The following is a 22,728-nucleotide window of genomic DNA, read 5'->3' as shown; positions in this document are numbered from 1 at the left end:
GGTTGAGGAGCCCCATCTGCCCCTCACTCCCCTCCAGAGCACATGCAGAAATCTCCTTGACCATTGGACCCACTACAGTGGTACCTCGGGTTACAGGTGCTTCTGGTTATAGGTGGCGCTGTGGTTAAACCACTGAGCCTAGGGCTTGCTGATCAGAAGGTCAGCGGTTCGAATCCCTGTGACGGGGTGAGCTCCCGTTGCTCGGTCCCAGCTCCTGCCAACCTAGCAGTTCGAAAGCACGTCAAAGTGCAAGTAGATAAATAGGAACCGCTACAGCGGGAAGGTAAACGGCGTTTCCATGTGCTGCTCTGGTTTGCCAGAAGCGGCTTTGTCATGCTGGCCACATGACCTGGAAGCTGTACGCTGGCTCCCTCGGCCAATAATGGGAGATGAGTGCGCAACCCCAGAGTCGGTCACGACTGGACCTAATGGTCAGGGGTCCCTTTACCTTACCTAACCCAGAAACAGTACCTTGTGTTAAGAACTTTGCTTCAGGATGAGAACAGAAATCGTGTGGCGGCGGCACGGCAGCAGCGGGAGGCCTCATTAGCTAAAGTAGTACCTCAGGTTAAGAACAGTTTCAGGTTAAGAACGGACCTCCAGAACAAATTAAGTTCTTAACCCGAGGTACCACTGTATTGGTCTCGTCTGCTGAATCTGCCAGTCTGTCTTTGCATAGAGGGGAAGTCTCATAACTCACTAAGGGTTTGAGACTCATTGGCTACCCTTACCTGGTTTAGCTGACCAGTTGAAGCTGTTCCAGGGGTGGGGCCCCTGGATATCCCAAACTCCTTTATGAAGCTCATTTTCCAGGTTGGTTGGAGTCCTGAGCAGAACCACTAACATTTAGTGTCCCCTAGCTTCTGCTGCATTCCATGTCATTGTTGTGGCACCCCCTATGGCACTGGTGCCCAGTGCGGCCGAACCTGTCACGCTACCCTAAAACTGCTCTGCTTAAATACAGTTCAGAGGGGATGCAGGCTAGATGACATACAGCTGGCTCCCCCATCTCCTCTTCCAAAGGAGGCCGACTGCAGCAAAAGGCAAATGTTAAGGAGGGCAATGATGGTAACCTTCTTCTCCAGCCTCCTGAAAGTACCAACTGCTGGTGTGGTGATGCAAAAAACCTAGTGGGCCTCAATAATTTTCTGCCATCCCAAGTGGGTCCTTTAGGAAGAAAGTTTTAATATTCCTGCTCTAAGGGACAGCCCAGCATCATATCTGGCACAGTGCTTCATTTTGGTGGAAGACATAGAATCATAGAATCACAGAGTTGGAAGAGACCACAAAGGCCATCCAGTCCAACCCCCTGCCAAGCAGGAAACACCATCAAAGCATTCCTGACATATGCCTGTCAAGCCTCTGCTTAAAGACCTCCAAAGAAGGAGACTCCACCACACTCCTTGGTAGCAAATTCCACTGCCGAACAGCTCTTACTGTCAGGAAGTTCTTCCTAATGTTTAGGTGGCATCTTCTTTCTTGTAGTTTGAATCCATTGCTCCGTGTCCGCTTCTCTGGAGCAGCAGAAAACAACCTTTCTCCCTCATTGTGAAATCTACCACCCCTATGCTAATAATTGCCAATATATGGTCCCCCAGTCATGCAGTTATATGATATGAGCCCCAATGTAGGAGCCAACTCCCAGGGGCTGAGGTCCCTTTGGCCCCAATAAAATATTTGAGGGCGCCAACTCCCCCAAAATTAATGGACATTGCCAATCAAATGATGTATGCACCTCACGTCTTGTGATTACGTGGGGCAGGGCTTACCTGGGGCCCCCAATATTTTATTCAAGTTGGCACCCCTGTAGCTCAAGGTTTATTTTGGGGTGCAGGGACATTTTGTTTATTGACTTCATATCCCATCCTCCCTCCCAAACGGAGCCCAGGGTGGCAGACAAATCCTCAGCTTAACCCCCCACTACTGTATATTCTAAAACCATTAAAACTTCTAAAAATACTTAGTTGTTGTTTGTTTGTTTTTAATCTAAAAACAGTTGCAATTAAAAAAATTGTTTCATTCAGTGATCTCAGGGTGGCCCGGAACAGTATTCTTCAGCCATCAGATGCCTGAGTAAACAGGAATGCTTCCAAACTCCTCCTGAAAGTTAATAATGATAGGGACACACACCTCATTAGGCGGGCATTCCACAAACAGGAAACCTCCCTGAAAAGGCCTTGTCACAGGCCAATGCTAAGCAGGCAGCCCCCCCCCCAAACATATTGACCTGAGGAGAGGAAGTATCCTTTATGGAGATCCTTCCAACCCCTAGGTCCAGCAAGTGTTAAAATATAAGGCAGGCTAGCTTCCTGTGTTGAGGAGATAGCCTGGGTGATGGGCCATTAAGGGAAACAAAAGGAAAGAGGCTCTGGGTGAGAGGGGCTCAGAGATAGTTTGAAAGACAAAGCCAGAGTTTAGAGCTGAGTTTGAAGTTATGGAGAGCTGGAGAGTGAGTCAGAGCAACCTTTTGAGAGCAAGGGTTGATTTCTGTTTGAATCCAAGGCTGTGGCTGTGGTAGAAATAAGACCCTTTTGGAGCGTTGATTCTGTGAACCCCTCCGTTGTAGGCTCAGGTAGTTTATACGTGTAAATAAACCATATAGCATAAAGACACCACAGTCTCTGCTGTGGCTCATTTCCAAAAGGAAACACGAACCCTGGGGGAGTGTGTGGAACCCCTGGAATCTCCCACCACTTGGAGACTGGAGTGGTATGCAACAGTATACAGCTCCTATCTAGGGCTGCTCATTCAGCTCTGTTTCAGTGGGAACAAGGAACTGGGACCTAGTACAGTGGTGCCTCGCTAGACGAATTTAATTCGTTCCACGGGTCTTTTCTTATAATGGAAAATTCGTCTAGTGAATCCCATAGGAATGCATTGAAATTTCTTTGCCCATAGGAACGCATTAATTGAATTTCAATGCATTCCTATGGGAAACCGCGATTCGCTAGACGAATTCGTTTTATGAAAAATTCGTCTTGTGAGGCAACCTCCGCTAGAAGAAACCCTTCGTTAAGCGGAAATTTCGTTAAGCAGGGCATTCGTTAAGCGAGGCACCACTGTAATCAACTTCAACTATGTGATTCCCAAGTTCTTTTTTTATAGTCCGCTTTCACTTTGGCCTCTTGGAAGGGAAAAAAAGTATACGGAAACGGGAAGTTCATATAATGTATCATTCTGAACCTCTGGTTTTGAGTTACTTTGCAGAGCACAGAGATGGGGGGAGGCGGAAGAACTCCATTATCCACATAGGTAATTTCTTGGTTTACATGTTAAAAGCCATTTTAAATTTTCCCCTGGTGTAAGAAGTGAGAGCTCCATGAATGGAGAAATGCTAGATTTTACTGTACGTACCAGTATGTTCCTCCACATTGACTCCCCCACCCATCGAACAATGAAAAAGGGGCATTCCTGACTTTTCTAACTCAGGAGATGTGGAGGGGGTGTTTTTCAAATATTTTAAAAAATAGTCTGCAAATTGCAACGCCAGTACAGCTCATTACAACAGCCCCACAATGTAGCCCAGAATGCATATTGCAGATGTGTGGCTAGGCTAAGACTGGTATATAACAACAACAACAATTTATTTATTTATATCCCGCCCACCTGGTTGGGTTTCCCCAGCCACTCTGGGTGGCTTCCAACAAAAATTTAAAAATACATTAAAACATCAGTCATTAAAAACTTCGCTAAACAGAGCTGCCTTCAGACAGTGCAGTGCAATGTTGTGCAACCCTCACTGCAGACCGAGGGTCAGGCTGAAGTTGAAAGAGAGGCTAACAACCAACTGTACTTTATAGTCCAGTGTTACCGGTAGTATTGCTGATCAGAGGAGGGTCTGAATTGGGGTTTGCAATTTTTACTCAAAACCCCTCAAACAAAACATTCCTAACACTCAATTTAATGGAGAAGCCTTGTGCTTCATTGACTTGCATGCAACCATGTTGCACTGTAAAATGCAAAAACAAAAAACTCAGAAGAAAGAGGAGGAATTTCTGTTTTTCCTAGTACAGTACATTGAATGGCTGGAAAGACAGGTTGCTATCAGGTCACACCTTCACTAAAATCCTACTTTCCCTCTTGATTTCCATGGACGGCTTTCACTCCCCTGCAATCGGAAAAAAAGAATAATTGTATTGAAACCGGAAATCATCCCTACTTTTCAGTCTTTAATTACAAATCTATGGTGTAGAGTAGACAACAGGAAGTACAGGTGTCTGGAAACTATAGACTTTAGAATATGTTTAGAGGAAATCGCTAAACATGCAGTTAAGAGTCAGGAATTTATCCCTCCCAGCCTGCACTATGGGGATATTATTTGTTAATGTGGTCACTGAAAAATCTTTTTTAAAAAGAAACTATCAGTACTTGAATTATTTCCTGCACTGTTTATTTGTGCTGTTGTATATTTAATAATATGTAGTTGACAGTTCTAAACTGGCAATTAACTGGTTATCTATCAGTATCTACGGTACCTCACCAGATACTGTGGAGAAGATAACAGAGGCCAGCTGTGATAACACACACACAAAACCTATAGTGAGAGGGTAAACACACTGGAATACACGGGAATACATTGCCATTATCTCAGCCATAGGTGCCTCTCCCCCCCATGCAATATGTGGACTATGTGTGTGTGTGTTTTCTCGTTTGTTAAGCTGAAATCTAAAACACTAGAACAAAAATCTCAGAAACTAAGACCCGAGTAACAAATAAGCCAAGGAAGCAATTTCTTTGCTGCTATGCTTTGTTTAGAGCTGGGCGGAATCACATATAGAATCATAGAATTGTAGAGTTGGAAGGGACCATGAGGGTCATTAGTCTAACCCCCTTCCATGCAGGAACTTCAGCTACAGCATACATGGCAGGTGGCCATCCAACCTCTGCTGAAAAACCTCCAAGGAAGGACAGTGCACCACTTCCCTTGGGAGCTTGTTTCACTGCTGAATAGCTCTCACTGTGAGAAAGTTCTTCCTGATGTTTAGTCGGCATCTCCTTTCTAGAAACTTAAATCTTGGTTTGGGTCCTATCCTATGGAGCAAGAGAAAACAAGCTTGCTTCATCTTCCATTTGACAACCCTTTAGATATTTGAAGATGGCTATCATATCTCAGCCTCCTCTTTTCCAGGCTAAACGTACCTGACTTGATTGTTCCTCATAAAGCTTGGCATCCAAACCCTTTATCATCTTGCTTGCATTTCAGCAGAGCAGAGCCGTCTTTCCTATATGGCTTAGTGGTGCATTGCGCCAGGGCGCCGGCCTCTCAGGGGTGCCCCAGTGAGTGGGGGAGCTGCGCGCCTTTGCCGGCGGCTTCCCCTTTCCCTACATGCCCGTCAGCTGTGCCCCGTCAACCATATGGCTGGCGGGCGTGCAGCTTCCCTCCCAAGTCTCTGCGGGGATTGCTCTCCTGCAGCGGCATGGGGGAGAGTTGCGCCCCTCTGATGGCTGGCAGTGCGCAGTTCCCCCCCCATCCGTGGTAATTTGGGGGTGCTGAGCGGATATTTGCACCCGGGCTCCGCATCTGCTAAAGACGGCCCTGCATTTCAGCTTGTCAATATCCATCTTAAAGTTTGGTGCCCAGAACTGGACACAGTATTCCAGGTGTGGTCTGACCAAGGCTTTTACTTCCCTTGATCTTGACACTATACTTCTGGTGATGCAGGCTAGAATAAAATCAGCTTTTAAAATTAAATTGATATAGCGCCCTTCATTCAGATATCCCAGGGCAGCCATGGGGCATACCTAGGAGTTGGCAAGGCTGGCCCTTGCCAAGCGCCCAGGCCTGGGGGGGGGGGGAGCAAAAATTATTCCTCTCCACTAATTCGGAGTGGTTAGAAGCCTGACCACCCACACACCCATGTCCTCGCCTTGCACCTATACAGCTTCTTGCCAAGGGGTACAAGCGAACCTAGGTACACCTTTGCTTGAAACATAAAGACACACAAAAACACAAAATATTTAAATATGTAAAATCACATACACACATAACAATCAAAATCAATAACCCACCCAAAAAGTCCACAGACCGTGCAATTGTGTTAAATCCCAGTCACTGATACCTTAGTTGGTACAGCATGAGAGACTTAATCTCAGGGTTCTGGGTTCAAGCCTCAGGTCGGGTGAAAGATTCCTGCATTTCAGGGGGTTGAACTAGATGATCCTCCTGGTCCCATCGAACTCTATAATTCTATCTTTGATGGAAGCCGTCCAGAGTGGTGGGGGAAACCCAGCCAGATGGGCGGGGTATAAATAATAAATAATGATAATGAAATATACTCGGAGTCGAGAGTGAATTTCATGCTCTTTATTCAGCTCATAGTCATCAAGGAGAAGAAGAGAAGACGAATGGCTCTTTTCCCAAAACCCTCTGCTTATATACATTATTTACACAATGGGCCTTGCGTGATTGGCTACTTCAGGGCTACACCTGTGGGCCAATTATATTGTGGATTGACTTCTGCCTGCAGCCTGATTGGCTGCTCCTACAGGCCAATCAGGTAGCAGATTCACTTCTGCCAGCCGCCTGATTGGCTGCTCCAGCAGGCCAATCAGGTTGCGGATTCACTTCCACCTGGAGTTGGATTGGGTAGCTCCCGCTGATTCTGAATCCTATTGTTCTAGGATTCAGCTCAGTACATAACACCCCTCCCCTCTAAGTTCCAGTCCTGCCCGGGAAGTTGCATTCGTAGTCCCCAAGGTCTGCTGGCCGCCTCCGTGTGCGTTGTGGCCTGGGGTGTTCCTTGGTCAGGGGTTCTGGTTCTGGCTCGTGTTCCGAGGCTGCTGGCTGTGCCGGGGCTGTCTGGTCTGGCGCCACTGAACCACTAGGTTGTGGCTCTGGTTCCGGTGTCCTTCCAGCCTCGGGGCGCCCCTCTGTGCCTACTGCTTCTGCTTCCCCTGCCCACCCCTCTCGCTCTACAGGCCTCACTGCCCTGCTGTCCCCTTGGGACCCCTCTGTCCCGCTCTCCTCCCGGGTTCCTCCTGGGAATCGTCGCTGTAGCTGGTCGCAGTGGCGGCGCCAACATTGCCCCCCTTCCGTTAGTACCTCGTACGACACGGGACCGGTCACCTTGGTGACTGTGGCGGGTACCCATGCTGGGCCTGCCCCAAAATTCTTTGCATACACTGGGTCCTGGGCCACAAATGTCCGGGAGTTCCTGCCTTTCCCCACCACTACCTCATCCTGAGCTCTGTCGGGGTGAAGTCGGTCCAGTCTAGTTGCAAGGCGCCGGCCCATTAGTAGTTCAGCTGGGCTCCGGCCCGTCGTTGTGCTTGGGGTGCTGTGCTGTGCTAGAAGAAATGCGGCAAGGCGGTATTCCCAGTCCCCTTGTGTCATGCGGCGGAGGCTGTCCTTGGTGGTCCGCACCATGCGCTCCGCTTGGCCATTGGTGGCAGGGTGGAATGGTGCTGAGCGGATGTGGCGGATGGCGTTCTGCGCTGTGAAGGTCTGGAACTCCTCTGACGTGAATGCGGTTCCATTGTCCGAGACGAGGGTGTCAGGGAGCCCGTGGGTTGCAAACAGCTTACGTAGTACCCGGATGGCTGCCGCCGTAGAAGTGGACGGTACCAGTGCGACCTCCAGCCATTTGGTGTAGGAATCCACCACTATGAAGAATGTTTTTCCCTGGAAGGGGCCAGCGAAGTCCACGTGCAAGCGTGACCATGGTTGTCGGGCGGACTCCCAGGGCTGGACTGGGGCCCTTGGGGGATCCGGGCGGGATTCTTGGCAGGTCTGGCAGTGTTGGACGCAGGGCTCTATCTCTCTGTCAATCCCCGGCCACCACACATAACTCCTGGCAAGGGCCTTCATCCTCACTACCCCTGGGTGTGTCTCGTGTAGGGCTGTGAGGACCCTTTTGCGGAGGGGCTGGGGAACAACAACCCTGCTTCCCCATAACAGGCACCCCTTGTGGGCCGACAGTTCATGTTTGCGGTTTGTGTAGCCAGCGAATTCTGGCCCGGGGCTGCTGCTGGGCCATCCTCGCCACACCCAGTCCAGGACCCGGGAGATGACCCTATCTTTTGTGGAATGGTGCGCAACTTCTTGTGCCTGAATGGGTCGGTCGGGAAGCAGCTCCAGGGTCATAACCTCTTGCGCAGGCGCTGGGTCGGGGCCTGTTTCTGGTAGTGGTAGCCTGCTGAGGGCGTCTGCGTGGCCCATCGCCTTCCCAGGGTGGTGGATTAGTGCATACTGGTAGCCGGCAAGGAAAATTGACCACCTGAGGACACGTGGAGACAACACTTGGGGGGTCTGCTTCTCGGGGGCAAACAGGCCAAGCAACGGCTTGTGGTCAGTCACTATGGTAAAGGGCCGCCCGTACAAGAAATCATGGAATTTTTTTACGCCCTTCACGATTGCCAGACCCTCCTTGTCAATCTGTGAGTAGTTTCGTTCGGCTGCAGCAAGCGTCTGGGAGAAGTATGCCACCGGCACCTCTCTTCCATCCGGGAGTTGGTGTCCCAGGACAGCGCCGATGCCATAGGGAGAGGCGTCGCATGCCAGCACCACTGGCAGCCTCTCGTCGAAGTGTGCCAAGACCGAGTTCGAGACGAGCAAGTCCTTGACTGCCTGGAATGCGGCCCTTTGTCGCTGGCCCCACACCCAAGGGGCCCTTTTATCTAGGAGTCTGTGTAGGGGCTCCGCTACCGCTGCCTTATGGGGAAGGAAGGCATGGTAAAAGTTCAATAGTCCCAAGAATGACTGAAGTTCGGGCTTGCTCTTGGGCGCTGGGGCCTCACAAATGGCCCGTACCTTGTCACCGGTTGGATGGACCCCTTCTGCGTCCACCTTAAATCCCAGAAAGTCCACCTGCGGCACTCCCAGTAAACACTTTTCCCGCTTCACCTTGAGGCCCGCCGTCTGGAAACGGTGCAGGACGGAGCGGAGGCGGTCCTCAAATTCCTCTGGTGTGGGCCCGGCGATCAGTACATCATCGAAGAAGGGGGTGACGCCAGGAATCCCTTTAAGGAGAGAGTCCATTAGATTCTGGAATATGCCTGGTGCCACGCTAACGCCAAATTGCAGCCGCTTTACTCTGAATGCCCCTCTGTGCGTCACAATCGTCTGAGCCTCTGCTGTGGCTTCGTCCACAGGCAACTGTTGATACGCTTGGGCCAAGTCCAGTTTGCCAAAGATTTTTGACCCAGCCAGGGTGGCGAGGACATGGCTGACCACTGGCACTGGGTATGCATGGGCCGTGAGAGCCTTGTTTATGGTGCATTTGTAGTCTGCACAGATGCGGACCGAACCGTTAGGCTTGACGGGTGTGACAATTGGAGTTTCCCAGGGGGAGTTGGGCACCGGCTCCAGCACTCCTTGCTCCACGAGCCGGTCCAATTCCTCGTCTATGCGGGGTTTCAGGGCGAACGGGACCCGGCGGGCCTTGTGCCTGATGGGTCGTACAGCGGGGTCTAGCTGTAGGGCAATGGGGGGTCCTGTATATCGTCCCAATGCCCCATCGAAAACCCCTGGAAACTCTTTGCATATCGCATCCACGTCCACTTGTAAGCTAGTGCGGTTCACCCCGGTAACGGCTAGCCCCAGAGGTCCAAACCATGCCAGTCCCAGTAAGCTAACGTAGGGGCCCTTAACTACCAGCAAGTCCAATTGTTGCTTTCGCCCTCGATATTGCACCCTGAAGGTCCCCACCCCCATTGTAGGGACCTTACGTTTCTGGAAGTCCCGGAGGGTGAATGGGGCCGGCCTTAGTTTGGGACCCCCATTAGGGCACAGTTCCCTTAATGTTCGGGCCGAGATTATGGATAGAGTTGAACCTGTGTCCAGCTCCATGCGGCATGGGGCTCCCTCTATCTGTACCTCTATATAAATTTTCTCTGTGCTGGGATGGGGCAACTGGAATACCTGGTAGTCCATGATCTCCGTCGAGTTGCCTTGGTGCATGGTGCCGTGTGACCTGGGGCTCCTGGGTCGGTCATCTGATGCTTGTCGACGGGTGAGTTGAGCCCGACACACCCGGGCGATGTGTCCCAATTTTCTGCACTGCCTGCACTCTGCGTTGCGGAAACGACAGGTCCTCCTCTCGTGGTTCTCCCCGCAGCTTGCACAGTTCCCTCCTTCTCGTCGAGGCTGCTGTGGTGTGTGTGCTGCTTGAGTGCGCCGCTGTACTCGGTGTACTTCCTCCCTGTCAGATTCGGATTCGTCGGTGAGGTCTTCGTGGTAGACCCTCGGTTGGGATGGCGGGGCCGGTCGTGCCTCTTGCGTTGACCTCTCGGCGGCTTCGGTTGCCAGGGCTTCCTCCAGAGCAATCTGGAACGTGAGGTCTTTTTTGGCGTAGAGGCGTCGTTGCAACATCTCGTCCCTCAGGCCACCGACGAGGCGGTCACGAAGCATGTTCTCCAACTCTGAGAAGTTGCAAAGCAGGGCGGCTTGGCGGAGGGAGGTCACAAACCCAGTTATGGTTTCCCCCGGGGCTTGCCGCTTTGCGTAGAAGGCATTTCGGCAAGCTACCACCGAGGGCTGTGGTGAGAAGTGCTCCTTCAGCCGTTCCATTATTGTTTTGTAAGAGACGGTAGCGACATCTCTAGGTGCAAGGAGAGCCCGGGCGATTTCAAACGTCTCCTCTCCACAGACGCTGAAGAATGTCGCCCTCTTCATGGCATCGTTGGTGACTTCTTTCGCTTGCAGGAGGAAGTTGAAACGGGCGGCGTACCCTTCCCAGTCTCCTGATGCTGGTTTGAATGGCGAGAAGCTGCTGTCGGTTGCCATTCTGGGTTCCTTGGGTCCTGGAGCTGAAGCCTGGATGCACGGTGCGATGCAGCGGTGCAGCAGGTGGCGGTGCTGCGGTGCAGTGCGTGGTGGCGGTCAGCTCAGCAGGATCCCACCTTCGTCGCCAGTGAAATATACTCGGAGTCAAGAGTGAATTTCATGCTCTTTATTCAGCTCATAGTCATCAAGGAGAAGAAGAGAAGACGAATGGCTCTTTTCCCAAAACCCTCTGCTTATATACATTATTTACACAATGGGCCTTGCGTGATTGGCTACTTCAGGGCTACACCTGTGGGCCAATTATATTGTGGATTGACTTCTGCCTGCAGCCTGATTGGCTGCTCCTACAGGCCAATCAGGTAGCAGATTCACTTCTGCCAGCCGCCTGATTGGCTGCTCCAGCAGGCCAATCAGGTTGCGGATTCACTTCCACCTGGAGTTGGATTGGGTAGCTCCCGCTGATTCTGAATCCTATTGTTCTAGGATTCAGCTCAGTACATAACAGATAAATAATAATAATCTGTAATGGATGATCTAGTTGAGATTCCTGCACTGCAGGGGGTTGGACTAGATGACCCTCGGATAGCCCCTTCCAATTCTTAAGATTCTATAAGCAGTGACCATTTCTTCGAGAGCGCTTTGAAATAAATAAATAAAAGAAACCCGGAATAACTTCCGTTGCCGCTGCGAGCCCTTCTCTACCCTTAAACAGCTCTATGAAATAGAAAACGAGAGGAAAGCAGAGGGCGTCCTCTTCCGCTCACGGAGAGCCACGCATGCGCGCGAGGGGAGCCTGCTTCTCTCTCTGTCTCAGGATTCCGGAGTCGGTTCCTGCCTTGCGAGACGTTTGTCGGAAGGAAGAAGAGAAGGAGAGGGAGAAGAGGAGGAGGCCGAGGAGCGAGTGGCGCCACACTGCCGGCCGGCGGGCCCGGCCCCTCCGACGCTCCTCGGGCTCCGCCGCTGTCCCCGCTGAGCGGCTGAGGGAAGGGAGGCGACGGCGGGCGGGCGGCCTGGCCGGTGCTGAGGGGAAGGCAGGCGGCGCTGAGGAGCCGCTGGGCCAGGCATGTGGTGACGGAGCCCCTCCAAATTTCCCTCAGGCTTCGCGCTCAGGACCCCGCCGCGACCTGCTGACGCCGACCAGGAGCCGCCTCGGGATGAGCGCGGCCGCTCCGCCTCAGGCTGCCGTGGCCCGGGGGCCTCCCTCCGGGGAGGGAGCCGCTGCCGGGACGGCTTCTTTGCGCGGAGCGGCGCGCCGGCCCTCCTGAGGAAGAAGGCGGAGGAGGAGGAGGCCTGGTAGCTGCTCGGTCGACTGGGGCCGAGATTTAACTGCCGTCACCCGCCGCCGCCTCGTCTTGTCTTGCTTCGCCGCCGCCGCCGCCGCCGCCGCCGCGATGACGACCCCGGCGCTTCTGCCGCTCTCGGGTCGCCGGATCCCTCCTCGCAACCTGGGCCCGTCGTCGTCGTCGTCGTTCCCGCACCACAGGGCCACCTTGAGGCTCTCGGAGAAGTTCATCCTCCTGCTGATCCTCAGTGCCTTCATCACGCTGTGCTTCGGGGCCTTCTTCTTCCTGCCGGACTCATCGAAGCACAAGCGCTTCGACCTGGGCTTGGAGGACGTGCTCATCCCCCACGTGGACGCCGGCGAGGGGGGCAAGAACGCGGGAGGGTACCTGATCCACGGGCAGGGCCGCGACCAGCACAGGCACAGGTAGGCTTGCTGTGCTGGGGCAGGCGTGGCCGGCCCTCATGCCAGTGCTGCCATTTATTCTTATTCTTCTTATTATTATTGGTGGAATGGGGTTGGGTAGTTCATGGATCTCAAACTCTGTGATTTAGGGGCTTCTGGTGGATTGCGCAAACGATATCAATAGTTGGTCCAGTGGTCAAGGTGGTATCTGCATGGTGGGCTATATGGAGAGAAATGGGGGCAGATGGGGCTTGTCAGCCTGGTGAGGTATCCCATCTAGGAGAATGAAAACACTGATCCTAAACGTCTGTTGCCTTGTGGGATATCTTTTGGGAGAAGAAAAGGCTATGGAGTAAGCCCTTTACAAATCCGGAGTGGCAACCCTAAGACTGTTGGGTGGCACTTTGTATACCTTCTTCTAGCAACTCCTGCAGGCAAGCTGGTGCCAAACTTATTGCTCTGCTTTCCTTTGGACCACATCAGGGAGGCTGAGAGAGAGGTCTTGCCTCTGAACAGCTCAGGACCTCCATACACACTGCCTAGGCTTGCAGCCTGGGGAGGACACGTCAGTGCTAACGCAGCGATGGAGGTGCACTCCATTGTGTCTCAAAACAGACAGATGCTAGCAACAGGTGGAGTGTTGTATACAGGAATAGGTTTCAGCTTGGCTTAATGTGGTGTGCTGTCTTGGTGAAGAATCACTGTGTGCTGTCAGGTTACATTCACACCACAGGTGTCCAGAAAGAGCTGTCAAAGACCTGATTTGCCAATGCACCTTATTTACTGTACAGTGGAACCTCGGTTTATGAACACCTCGGTTTACGAATTTTTGGTTTACGAACGCCGCAGACCCATCTGGAACGGATTAATTCACTTTCCATTACTTTCAATGGGAAAGTTAGCTTCAGTTTATGAATGCTTCAGTTTATGACCAGACTTCCGGAACCAATTACACCCATGCTTTGGGTTAAGTACACTTCAGGTTGAGTACTCTGCGGACCTGTCTGGAACAGATTAATCCACTTTCCATTACTTTCAATGGGAAAGTTCGCTTCAGTTTATGAACGTTTCAGTTTATGAACAGACTTCCGGAACCAATTGTGTTCATAAACCGAGGTACCACTGTATTTAAATCCTGCCTTTACTTCAAGGAGCTCAAGGTGGTATTCATATTTCTCCTTCCACTACCCATTTAATCCCCACAACAACCCTGTGAGGAGTGTTAGGCTGAGAGGCAGTGACTGGCCCAGGGTCACCCAGTGAGAGCTTCGTGATCAAGCGGGGGACTCAAACCCTGGTCTGTCAGTACTCTTAACTGCTGCTTCACACTGGCTCTTGTTTACTTTTTTCCTCCCCATCCCTGCTAGCAGTGGCTGTCCCCATGGAAAGCAAGCCTGTGTTTTAGACTAATGAAAGCCAATTGTGTATCAGTCTCCTGACATTTTGAGGTGGGGCAGTGGGAAGTTAAATGGCCTTTCCTTCTGGGGCAAGTCTTTGGAGCTGTTAGGAGTGGAATGAGTGAATACTTTAGATCAGAGGCCGGGAACCTCTTTCAGCTGCATTCACTTCTTGGCAACCTTCAGGGGACCACATGCCAGTGGTGGGTAAGACCAGAGGCAAAAGTGGGCTATTTTCTGCATGCACTTGTATACCCCTCTCTGTCCTCCACCAGGGAACCAAAAGGCATTATCAGAATAAAAGGACGCATTCCAGCTAGGCAAAAACACTCAAAGACCAAAGACAGTTCAGTGAGGGGTGTGGCCTAGGGAAAGCTCTGGGGAGGGGCAGATAGAGAGTCTGGAGGGCCTCCTTTGGACCCTGGGTTCCTCACCCTTGCTTTAGGTGGGGCTGGTGACTGATCCACCGCCTACCCTTATTAGATGTAGGCACAGCAGGAACTGCCACAGACTAAAAAACATTGTTACATCTATATTGTGTCTGATAACCTGAAAAGCTATGTAACAACTTGGGAGGAAAGAGTATATAAGTCCTCACAGCAGGAACCTGTGCCACAAACCCTGGCTTTATATAAACCTTTAGAATATCCTCCATATGCACTCATACCCATCTATGAATAGAGTTGGTGTGTCATTTTATACAATGCTCTTAGCAAATGGAACAGAGAAGATTAATTAAAGGAGTGCCTTTCCAGTACCCCGTTTGTATGGAACAGGATAAAAGAGGGGCAGCACCAAAAGAACAAAGTACAGTGCAAAGAGTCTGTATTGGGAGGGAAAAAAGTGAATTACCCTGGGTGTTCAGTCATAAAATTACTATTTTTGAACCTTATTTTATGGCTTTGGGGCAAGCCTAATGATGTCTATTCAGAAGTAAGTCTAGGTGAATTCAGTACGGAATACAAGAAGCAAAGGTATTTAATTAAATCATTTTACTACCGAAGAATAACATTAAGGAAAAGGTAAAGGAACCTCTGACCATTAGGTCCAGTCGTGACCGACTCTGGGGTTGCGGTGCTCATCTCGCGTTATTGGCCGAGGGAGCCGGTGTACAGCTTCCAGGTCATGTGGCCAGCATGACAAAGCTGCTTCTGGCGAACCAGAGCAGCACACGGAAATGCCATTTATCTTCCTGCTGTAGCGGTACCTATTTATCTACCTATTTATCTACTTGCACTTAGACGTGCTTTTGAACTGCTAGGTTGGCAGGAGCTGGGACCGAGCAATGGGAGCTCACCCCGTTGCGGGGATTCGAACTGCCGACCTTCTGATCAGCAAGCCCTAGGCTCAGTGGTTTAACCCACAGCGCCACCCGCGTCCCTAACATTAAGGCAGTAGCAAACATAATTTGAAAAACTACTGGCAAGATCTTCCGTTATTTTAAATATTTTACCCCACTTTTACTTTGCTGCAGTTTACAGCAAAAAATAAAAACCAAATTCATCAACATTATAACTTAACACTACAAACCTAACCCCCCCCACAAATCAGCTGAACTCACAGTCAATTCCTAGTCTCCAAAGGCCAGAACAAACAGATGGATCCTGTGATGTGGTACAGTTTTCTGTGTGGAATAAAAGGTTGGGAAATGATATTTGCTCTTTTTAGAAAACCATTGAGGTTAGAGCCATAGAATTTTGTATGTTGTACTTTACACTTTGCTCTTTCCTTGCTTGCTTAAGGAAAACACACTGGAATGATTTGAACTTGACACATATTGACTTGTTTCTTATTCTGTTCCTTAATTCTTCCCTTCTTCATGCACCACAACTGAAAAATTCCTGGGTTCATTCCTGCTCCTGAACTTGGAAATTAGGGTTATCAAAGAGGGCTTGGTAGCCAAGTTTTTGTTTTTATTAGCCAGCTATGAAGCATATACTGCTGTCAACAAATATACTAACTGATGAAGTTACATAACACTCTATGTAGGTTGAAATTTTTTTTTTGTTTGAACCTATTGACAGGTTTTTCTCCCCCTTTCAAAAATTTAAGACTTATCTCCACCACAAATATATATATATATATATATATATATATATATATATATATATACACACACACACACACACACACACATACATACACACACACACACACACACACTCTTTGAACTTGTACAAAACAATATTTATATAACTATTTCTAATAGGACTACAGAATGTAGGGCAACATGCCATTTTGCCAATAAGATGCTTATTTTAATTGTCTAAGAAATTTTATAACAAAAATGAAGGAAGAATTATCAGAGAGTTGGGGGATCTTAAAGATTAAAGTTTGCGGCATGAGTTTTCATAGGCTAACACAGGCACCCCCAAACTGCGGCCCTCCAGATGTTTTGGCCTAAAACTCCCATGATCCCTAGCTAACAGGACCAGTAGTCGGGGAAGATGGGAATTGTAGTCCTAAACATCTGGAGGGCCGAAGTTTGGGGATGCCTGGGCTAACACCTGCTTCTCAGTTTTTCCCAAGCTGGATCACTCACATTGCCCATAGGATATCGAAATCTACAGCGGGCTTGGTTAGTTTTAAATCAGAATTAAATAAGCTTTAGGCTCCATGTCCCATCAGTCCCAGGCAGCATGGCCAGTGGTGAGGAGTGATGAGAGTTGTAGTTGATAACAGCATCTGGAGAGCCATAGCTTAGCCAACCCGGATTTAGGGTTTCTTTCCTCTTTCAACTGCATAAAAAATAGATAACAGTAATGCTATCACAAGACGATACCACTTTTCGCTTAATGCCAGGTGAGAAAATCCAAAGTTTGATAAACTCTCAGAGTTTGTTAATATAATTTATTTTTATTATTTTTACCTCACTCTAAGACTACAATTATACATAACTTACCAGAGTATATATCCCACTGAATTCTGTGGTGCTTGATTCTGAACCTATGCTTTTGCATAAGTTCAATCTGTAAAAAGCATTAACCATTTTTTTTAAACCAAGGCTTATCTTCAGCCAGTTCAAATGCACTCTTTAGTTTTGAGCAAGAAAAAAAATAATTTTACAAAGAAGTATCTAAATGGCTAGAAAGAAAAGAGTAGTATCTAGTTTCTGCTTGCTTCTTTTCCTTACTCTTACTCTTTTTTATTTTTAGTATTTATCCCCTTGCAGTTCATTCAAGTAAAAACTCTGATGTAAAAAATGTTACAGTCTGAAAGAAAAAACCAAACTCCATCTTCCACCCCCCCCAGCATTGTTTTAAAAATGGAATACCTACTTGCCCTGATTAATTAACATAGTTAAAATGCGCAATAGTAAAACCAAAATGCCTTCCTGAACCTAGTTACAGGCAGTAATCATTTTTGCACGTGTCTGATTGATGCACAACCACCTACATGCACGCTGCTTTCGGCCCCGGAAGGGGGTGGGGCAGAATGGGCTTATGCACGACTGCTGACACCCACAATGAGTTGCCTGCATTATCTTGCAATTGCCTCATACACTCACCAAAAACAGGAAGGGCATTTAGCTATAACTACCCTGATTATCGGGACGCGGGTGGCGCTGTGGGTTAAACCACAGAGCCTAGGGCTTGCCGATCAGAAGGTCGGCGGTTCGAATCCCCGTGACGGGGTGAGCTCCCGTTGCTCGGTCCCTGCTCCTGCCCACCTAGCAGTTCAAAAGCACGTCAAAGTGCAAGTAGATAAACAGGTACCGCTACAGCGGGAAGGTAAACGGCGTTTCTGTGTGCTGCTCTGGTTCGCCAGAAGTGGCTTTGTCATGCTGGCCACATGACCTGGAAGCTGTCCGCCGGCTCCCTCGGGGAATAATGCGAGATGAGCACCGCAACCCCAGAGTCGGTCACGACTGGACCTAATGGTCAGGGGTCCCTTTACCTTTACCTTTACCCTGGTTATAGCTTTTACCACATTTGGAACAAACCAGGAACTGAAATAATAGGAAGTTGGTGTTTCCCAGTTTCAGGCATGTTGGGAAACTGATTAATTGATTTACTTAGGCAGTCTTCGGTTGTGCATGGAGAAGGAGCAGGAAAGGGTGCAGCAAGGGCAGGGTGTCTAGGTGCAAGGTTTGCGTTTATTTTAGCTTAATAAATGTGGGATATATGGTGGCTGAACTGGGGTGTTCACAACTTCTGCAATTTATTGTGGAGTAAGTACCCCACTACTAAACTCTTCTCATGAGCTAGCATTCATAAATGGACAAGGAAGAGTATTGACCTGCACTCTTATTTAAAGAGGAGTGCATATTTCCACCTGGTTTTTGTTTTTTGTTTTGCTTTGCCCTCTGAATGAAAGCAGAATTAAAGTATTCAACATTCAGAACTTTTAAAGTTCCTCTTTATTAATGTCTTATTGTAGTGCTGCAGATCAGTCTAGCAGAAAATTCCATGACACAGTTGAAACAATAGAAGATTGTATGTTAATATGAATTAAAGTGGTACCACTGGAAGTTTGTAAAAATATAGTTGTCAAGGATTGGAGTTGTAGTATGACTTGAAACCAGTCAATGGACAGAGGGAAACCAGTTCAGAACTCTTCCCTCAACTCCTTTTCTAGCCACTGTCTTTCCAGGTTCTGCACAGCCATTCGGGTTGAACAACCAGAGACCCCTTTTGCTCTAGGAATGCAGACTTACATTGTCACATTTAAAATGGGAGTAGTTTGGCAGTAACAATAGTTTGAACCAATTACCCCTTCAGTGCCATTGTTGGAATGCCTTAGGCTTAGAAAGTGGGAAGAAACTATTTCCCACCCCCTTTCTTACGGTAGACCTTCTAACAATGGTGCTGCACTAGGAGGGAAAATGACCCTTTCCCAAAGGTAAGGAGAAGCTTTGTTTCTCCTTTCCTGGAACTGGAGGCGACCCTCCTACACTCTTGCAACTGTAGACAGCAACACAGTCCCCTCCCCCCCCCACATGCTGGGGTAGAGGGAGATTCTTCTACTGCAGCGCTGCCCTACAGAGTAAAAATGCTACTGACTGAGCATGTCTATCTGCTCCTGAACCTGCCCCTCTACTGTGTGCGCATGTGTGCTTGTATGCATATACACATAAGTGCAGGTTCCTGTGTGCCCCCTCCCCCTGCTGTGTTGTGTGTACATGCATGTGAATTGGACTCTGGTTAGCATGTGACCCTTGGAAGACTGTCAAATCCTAAATGTGGCCTTCAAGCCCCAAAGGATTACACACACACCGTTTCAGCCTACTGTGTTGAGTTATAGTATTGTTGTGATTCTCAAAAAGTGGGTTAAACTCACAGTAGGTTTCTGGTTTGCAGTGGGAGTTAGGCATAGCGCTATCCAAGTCTCAAGGGCATGGAGTTTAATGTCACAGGTGTTGTATTCCTTCAGAGTTTAGTGCCTGTTGCTATTCGTTGCAAATGAGGTCTTAACTGCTAATCTACTGTTGAGAAGACTTTCTTGTCATTGTTGAAATGAAGAGAAGTGACAGAATCTTAAATGATTTTGACTTTTCACACTTAAAATAACTAGTAATATAATGTTAATATGTCAGGAATGATATTTTCATTTTCACAGCACATGTTTTGTGACCTTTTCAATAGGATTGAGTAGTTCTAAAGCTTGTGGGATAAGCAGGAAGCAGAGATCCATCATGCCAAGCTTCTGATGAGTTTTAAATCCTTTTTAAATCAGGTTTATCAGGGGACTCTTGGGCTGCAATCCTAAACATGGTTACTTAGCAGTAAGTCCCATTGAACATATTGGGGTTTACTTCTGAGTAGACATGCATAGAATTGTACAGTTCTCTGAAATGCCTGTGCCAGTTTTCCAGTCACAGATGTAGGTCTTTCTTATCTTGTGATTGCTGTTGCATTACCCTATTTGTGCCAAAAACTTGTTGTATAACTACTTCCTGCAGTAATAAGGTAAAAACTGTAAATTGCTGGTGATATTTGTTCATTATTGCTGCAGCTTTCTAAATTAGATGCACATGGATTTCCTTCTTTAAATGTAGAGTTGAGGGCATAAAGTGGATTTGCATCCAGATGCAGATATGCCTACCCACATTGTGTTTCTATCAATGGTAGGCATATATACCTGGCCAAGTCTTAATTGGCACCTGAGAGTTTTGAATATAAAGTCTTCATACCCAGCGTTCTTGGGATAATGTTGATTGCTGTGCTAGTTGCCTTGCCATTTAGGGCCTCCTCATTTGCTCTATTCAAATTAGGGGTTGGCTGTGAGCACATTTGCAAACCAGAGAAACAGTTGTGGGCACAGCAACACACACAGCACACTCAAGCACACAATGCCACCTATTTTGTTGACAAAAATAGTATGCTTAACTTCAGCGGGGGAGAGGACCCTGTAGACTACAGGCAAGAAGACCTCTGTGTGTGCCTACGGGAACCATATTGGCAAACCATGCTCTAAACTTTATCAGAGCTACCGTGTGTGAATGCACTTTTACATATAAAGCCTATAGATAGCACTTTCATGTAGCTTCACATCAGTAACAGTGTTTTTCAATGAAATCTGTTCATTCGGCTGCAAGTGACGGCAAATGAAATGAAATTCTTGCATATGTGAAAAGGCCCATTTAATCATTAGAATTTCTGTAATGCTCTAATGTCAACCATTTCTTACAACATATAGTGGGCTTCTAATACTAATAGATGTATTGTTTGCATATATTTGGCAGAACGTCTTCGGTTACAGTTGGAATAAGAAATAAATTATTGTTGTATAACAGGTTGGCCCTAACTGTTGGCCCTAAGCTCTAAAAACAGAGTTTTCTGACTATTATTTGTTTATTTAGAGAAGAAGAGGAACGCTTGAGAAATAAAATTCGTGCAGATCATGAAAAAGCTTTGGAGGAAGCAAAAGAGAAACTGCAGAAGTCACGGGATGAGATCCAGGCTGAAATTCAAACTGAGAAGAACAAAATAGTAAAGGGTTTGAAGAACAAAAGCAGCAAGCCCCTGCCAGCGGTCCCGGTACCAAATCTTGTAGGGATAAACAGTGGAGATCCAGTGGACCCAGACATCCGAGAAAAAAGGGACAAAATTAAAGAGGTAATGGCTTGCGTCATCTTATCATTACCTAGCTATAGTTCGTGATGCTAGGATTATTTCTGTGAATAGAAACCATACTGTTTGTGATAGTCACAGAAGTTAATTTCATGTGGGAATTGGCTTAATATATTCTGCTTCATAATCTGGTTTTATTTTCTGGGCTGCTTTGGGAGGAAGTTCATCACTCTGACACCTATAGAACATTTCCTGCCTCTGGAGCAGGCTAATAAGAAACTCATGAGATAGAATCTGGAACAGGACCTCATGAGGAAATCTTAAGTGCCATGTTGAGGTGGGGGTTGCTTTTTGGAGGCACAATAAGCACGTTAAGACAATTATTATACATAGATCTTTTGTGTCTTTTTCATTTAGTGTAATCTGACATTTTTCTCTAATCTCTTGCCCTTTTGTTATGATTCAGAATTGCCTTGGGAGCTCCTTTTCTGGGGTAGAATGAAGATTACTGACAATATTTTTTAAATGTTGCATTAAAATGTGTTCAGCTATGCTAATGAAATTTCTACCTTAAATTTCCTATTTGACAGAGGAAACATGCATTAATGCCCATTTTTTTTCAACAGCTTGCTGTTTTCCCTCAGTCATACTTTTTCTTCTGTGCATTTGCTCCTATGTCACCATAGTCATGAAATGCAACAGAGGTCTCTAGGCTTTCTGGGTGTCTGTGAACCAATTTGGATGTTTTTAAAGTGTTGTGTGCATGACCATAAAATGCCTGTAGTGTGTGGGGGTGAGTGGGTAGGGGATTGCTCCTGTGGGGATATAGCTAATCACAAAACATTGGGAGTGTCCCATGTGTGTCTGCCTATGTGAAAACACAGACACAAGACACATACACACCACTCAATGGAGCAGTTCCTCCATTGACTTGCGAAAGTGAGAGAGAGGGGAAGCCTTCAGGAATACAGCTTTTTGCCTTATGCAAATCAGTGGAGACACTGCTGCTTTGACTCACAGAGGCAACAGGAAGCATCAAGAGGCAGGTGGCTGGCTGGCTGGCTGGTGATTAGGCATACCAGGCATACAATTTCATTTTGTGAGTATGTTGCTTTGTTCAAATTTGAGTCAGAGTCAGAGAGAAAATGCAGTGCTACTCTGAGAAATAATGAGAGGCAAATTAGGAATATGTGTTTTGAAAAAAGATAATAAAAGAAAGAAGTTGGGACCATATTTAGAATTGCATTTCAACAGTGATTCTCATGAATGTGCTGGCCTTTGCAAGTTGATTAGCTTCTTCTACTTAACCTGTTTGATTTATTAGCAGGGGATGTTGCAGTAGACTGGCAGTTCAAATCTGCAAGATGGGGTGAGCTCCCATTGCTTTGTCTCAGCTCATGCCAACCTAGCAGTTTGAAAGCATACCAGCACAAGTAGGTAAATAGGTACTGCTGTGGCAGGAAGGTAAACGGCTTTTCCGTGCACTCTGGCTTCTGTCACAGTGTTCCATTGCTCCAGAAGCAGTTTAGTCATGCTGGTCACATGGCCCAGAAAAGCTGTCTGCGGACAAACGCCAGCTCCCTCAGTCTGAAAGCGGAGATGAGCACTACACCCCATAGTCAAATTTGTCTGGACTTAATTGTCCAGGGGTCCTTTACATTTTTTACCTTTACCGTTTGATTTATTCCTCTTACGTTAATCACTGCTGGTCTTCCATCCCTTTAACAGAAGCAGTTGCTTACTTTGACAGCACAGAATATTTTGCAAGACTTGAATTTGAAACATTTTCAGATATATTTCAGTTGAAATTACAGTTGTACTCTGTTGCTTATCTTTGTTTATATAGAGAGAGAATCTGTTTCTGAAACATATTTTAGTTGAATGGTTAATTTGTGTTAATTTTTATTT

At 47.8% G+C, this 22,728-nt stretch overlaps 1 protein-coding gene across 1 annotated transcript in view; it reads left to right on the top strand.

Moving 5' to 3' along the window:
• The first annotated feature begins 11,471 nt into the window (after positions 1 to 11,471).
• MAN1A2 (mannosidase alpha class 1A member 2) overlaps positions 11,472 to 22,728 on the top strand; it is a 43,553-nt gene continuing 32,296 nt past the window's right edge. Inside the window, exons 1-2 of the mRNA XM_035140789.3 lie at positions 11,472 to 12,431; positions 20,610 to 20,865. Coding sequence (XP_034996680.1) covers positions 12,115 to 12,431; positions 20,610 to 20,865 — 573 coding nt within the window. The 5' untranslated portion in view covers positions 11,472 to 12,114. The remainder of the gene's footprint in view (positions 12,432 to 20,609; positions 20,866 to 22,728) is intronic.

This window comes from Zootoca vivipara, chromosome 15, assembly GCF_965207765.1.
Source record: "Zootoca vivipara chromosome 15, rZooViv2.hap1.1, whole genome shotgun sequence".
NCBI lineage: Eukaryota > Metazoa > Chordata > Lepidosauria > Squamata > Lacertidae > Zootoca > Zootoca vivipara.
The sequence above is the reverse complement of the archived record's forward strand: the minus strand, read 5'-3'. Positions and strand labels throughout refer to the sequence as shown.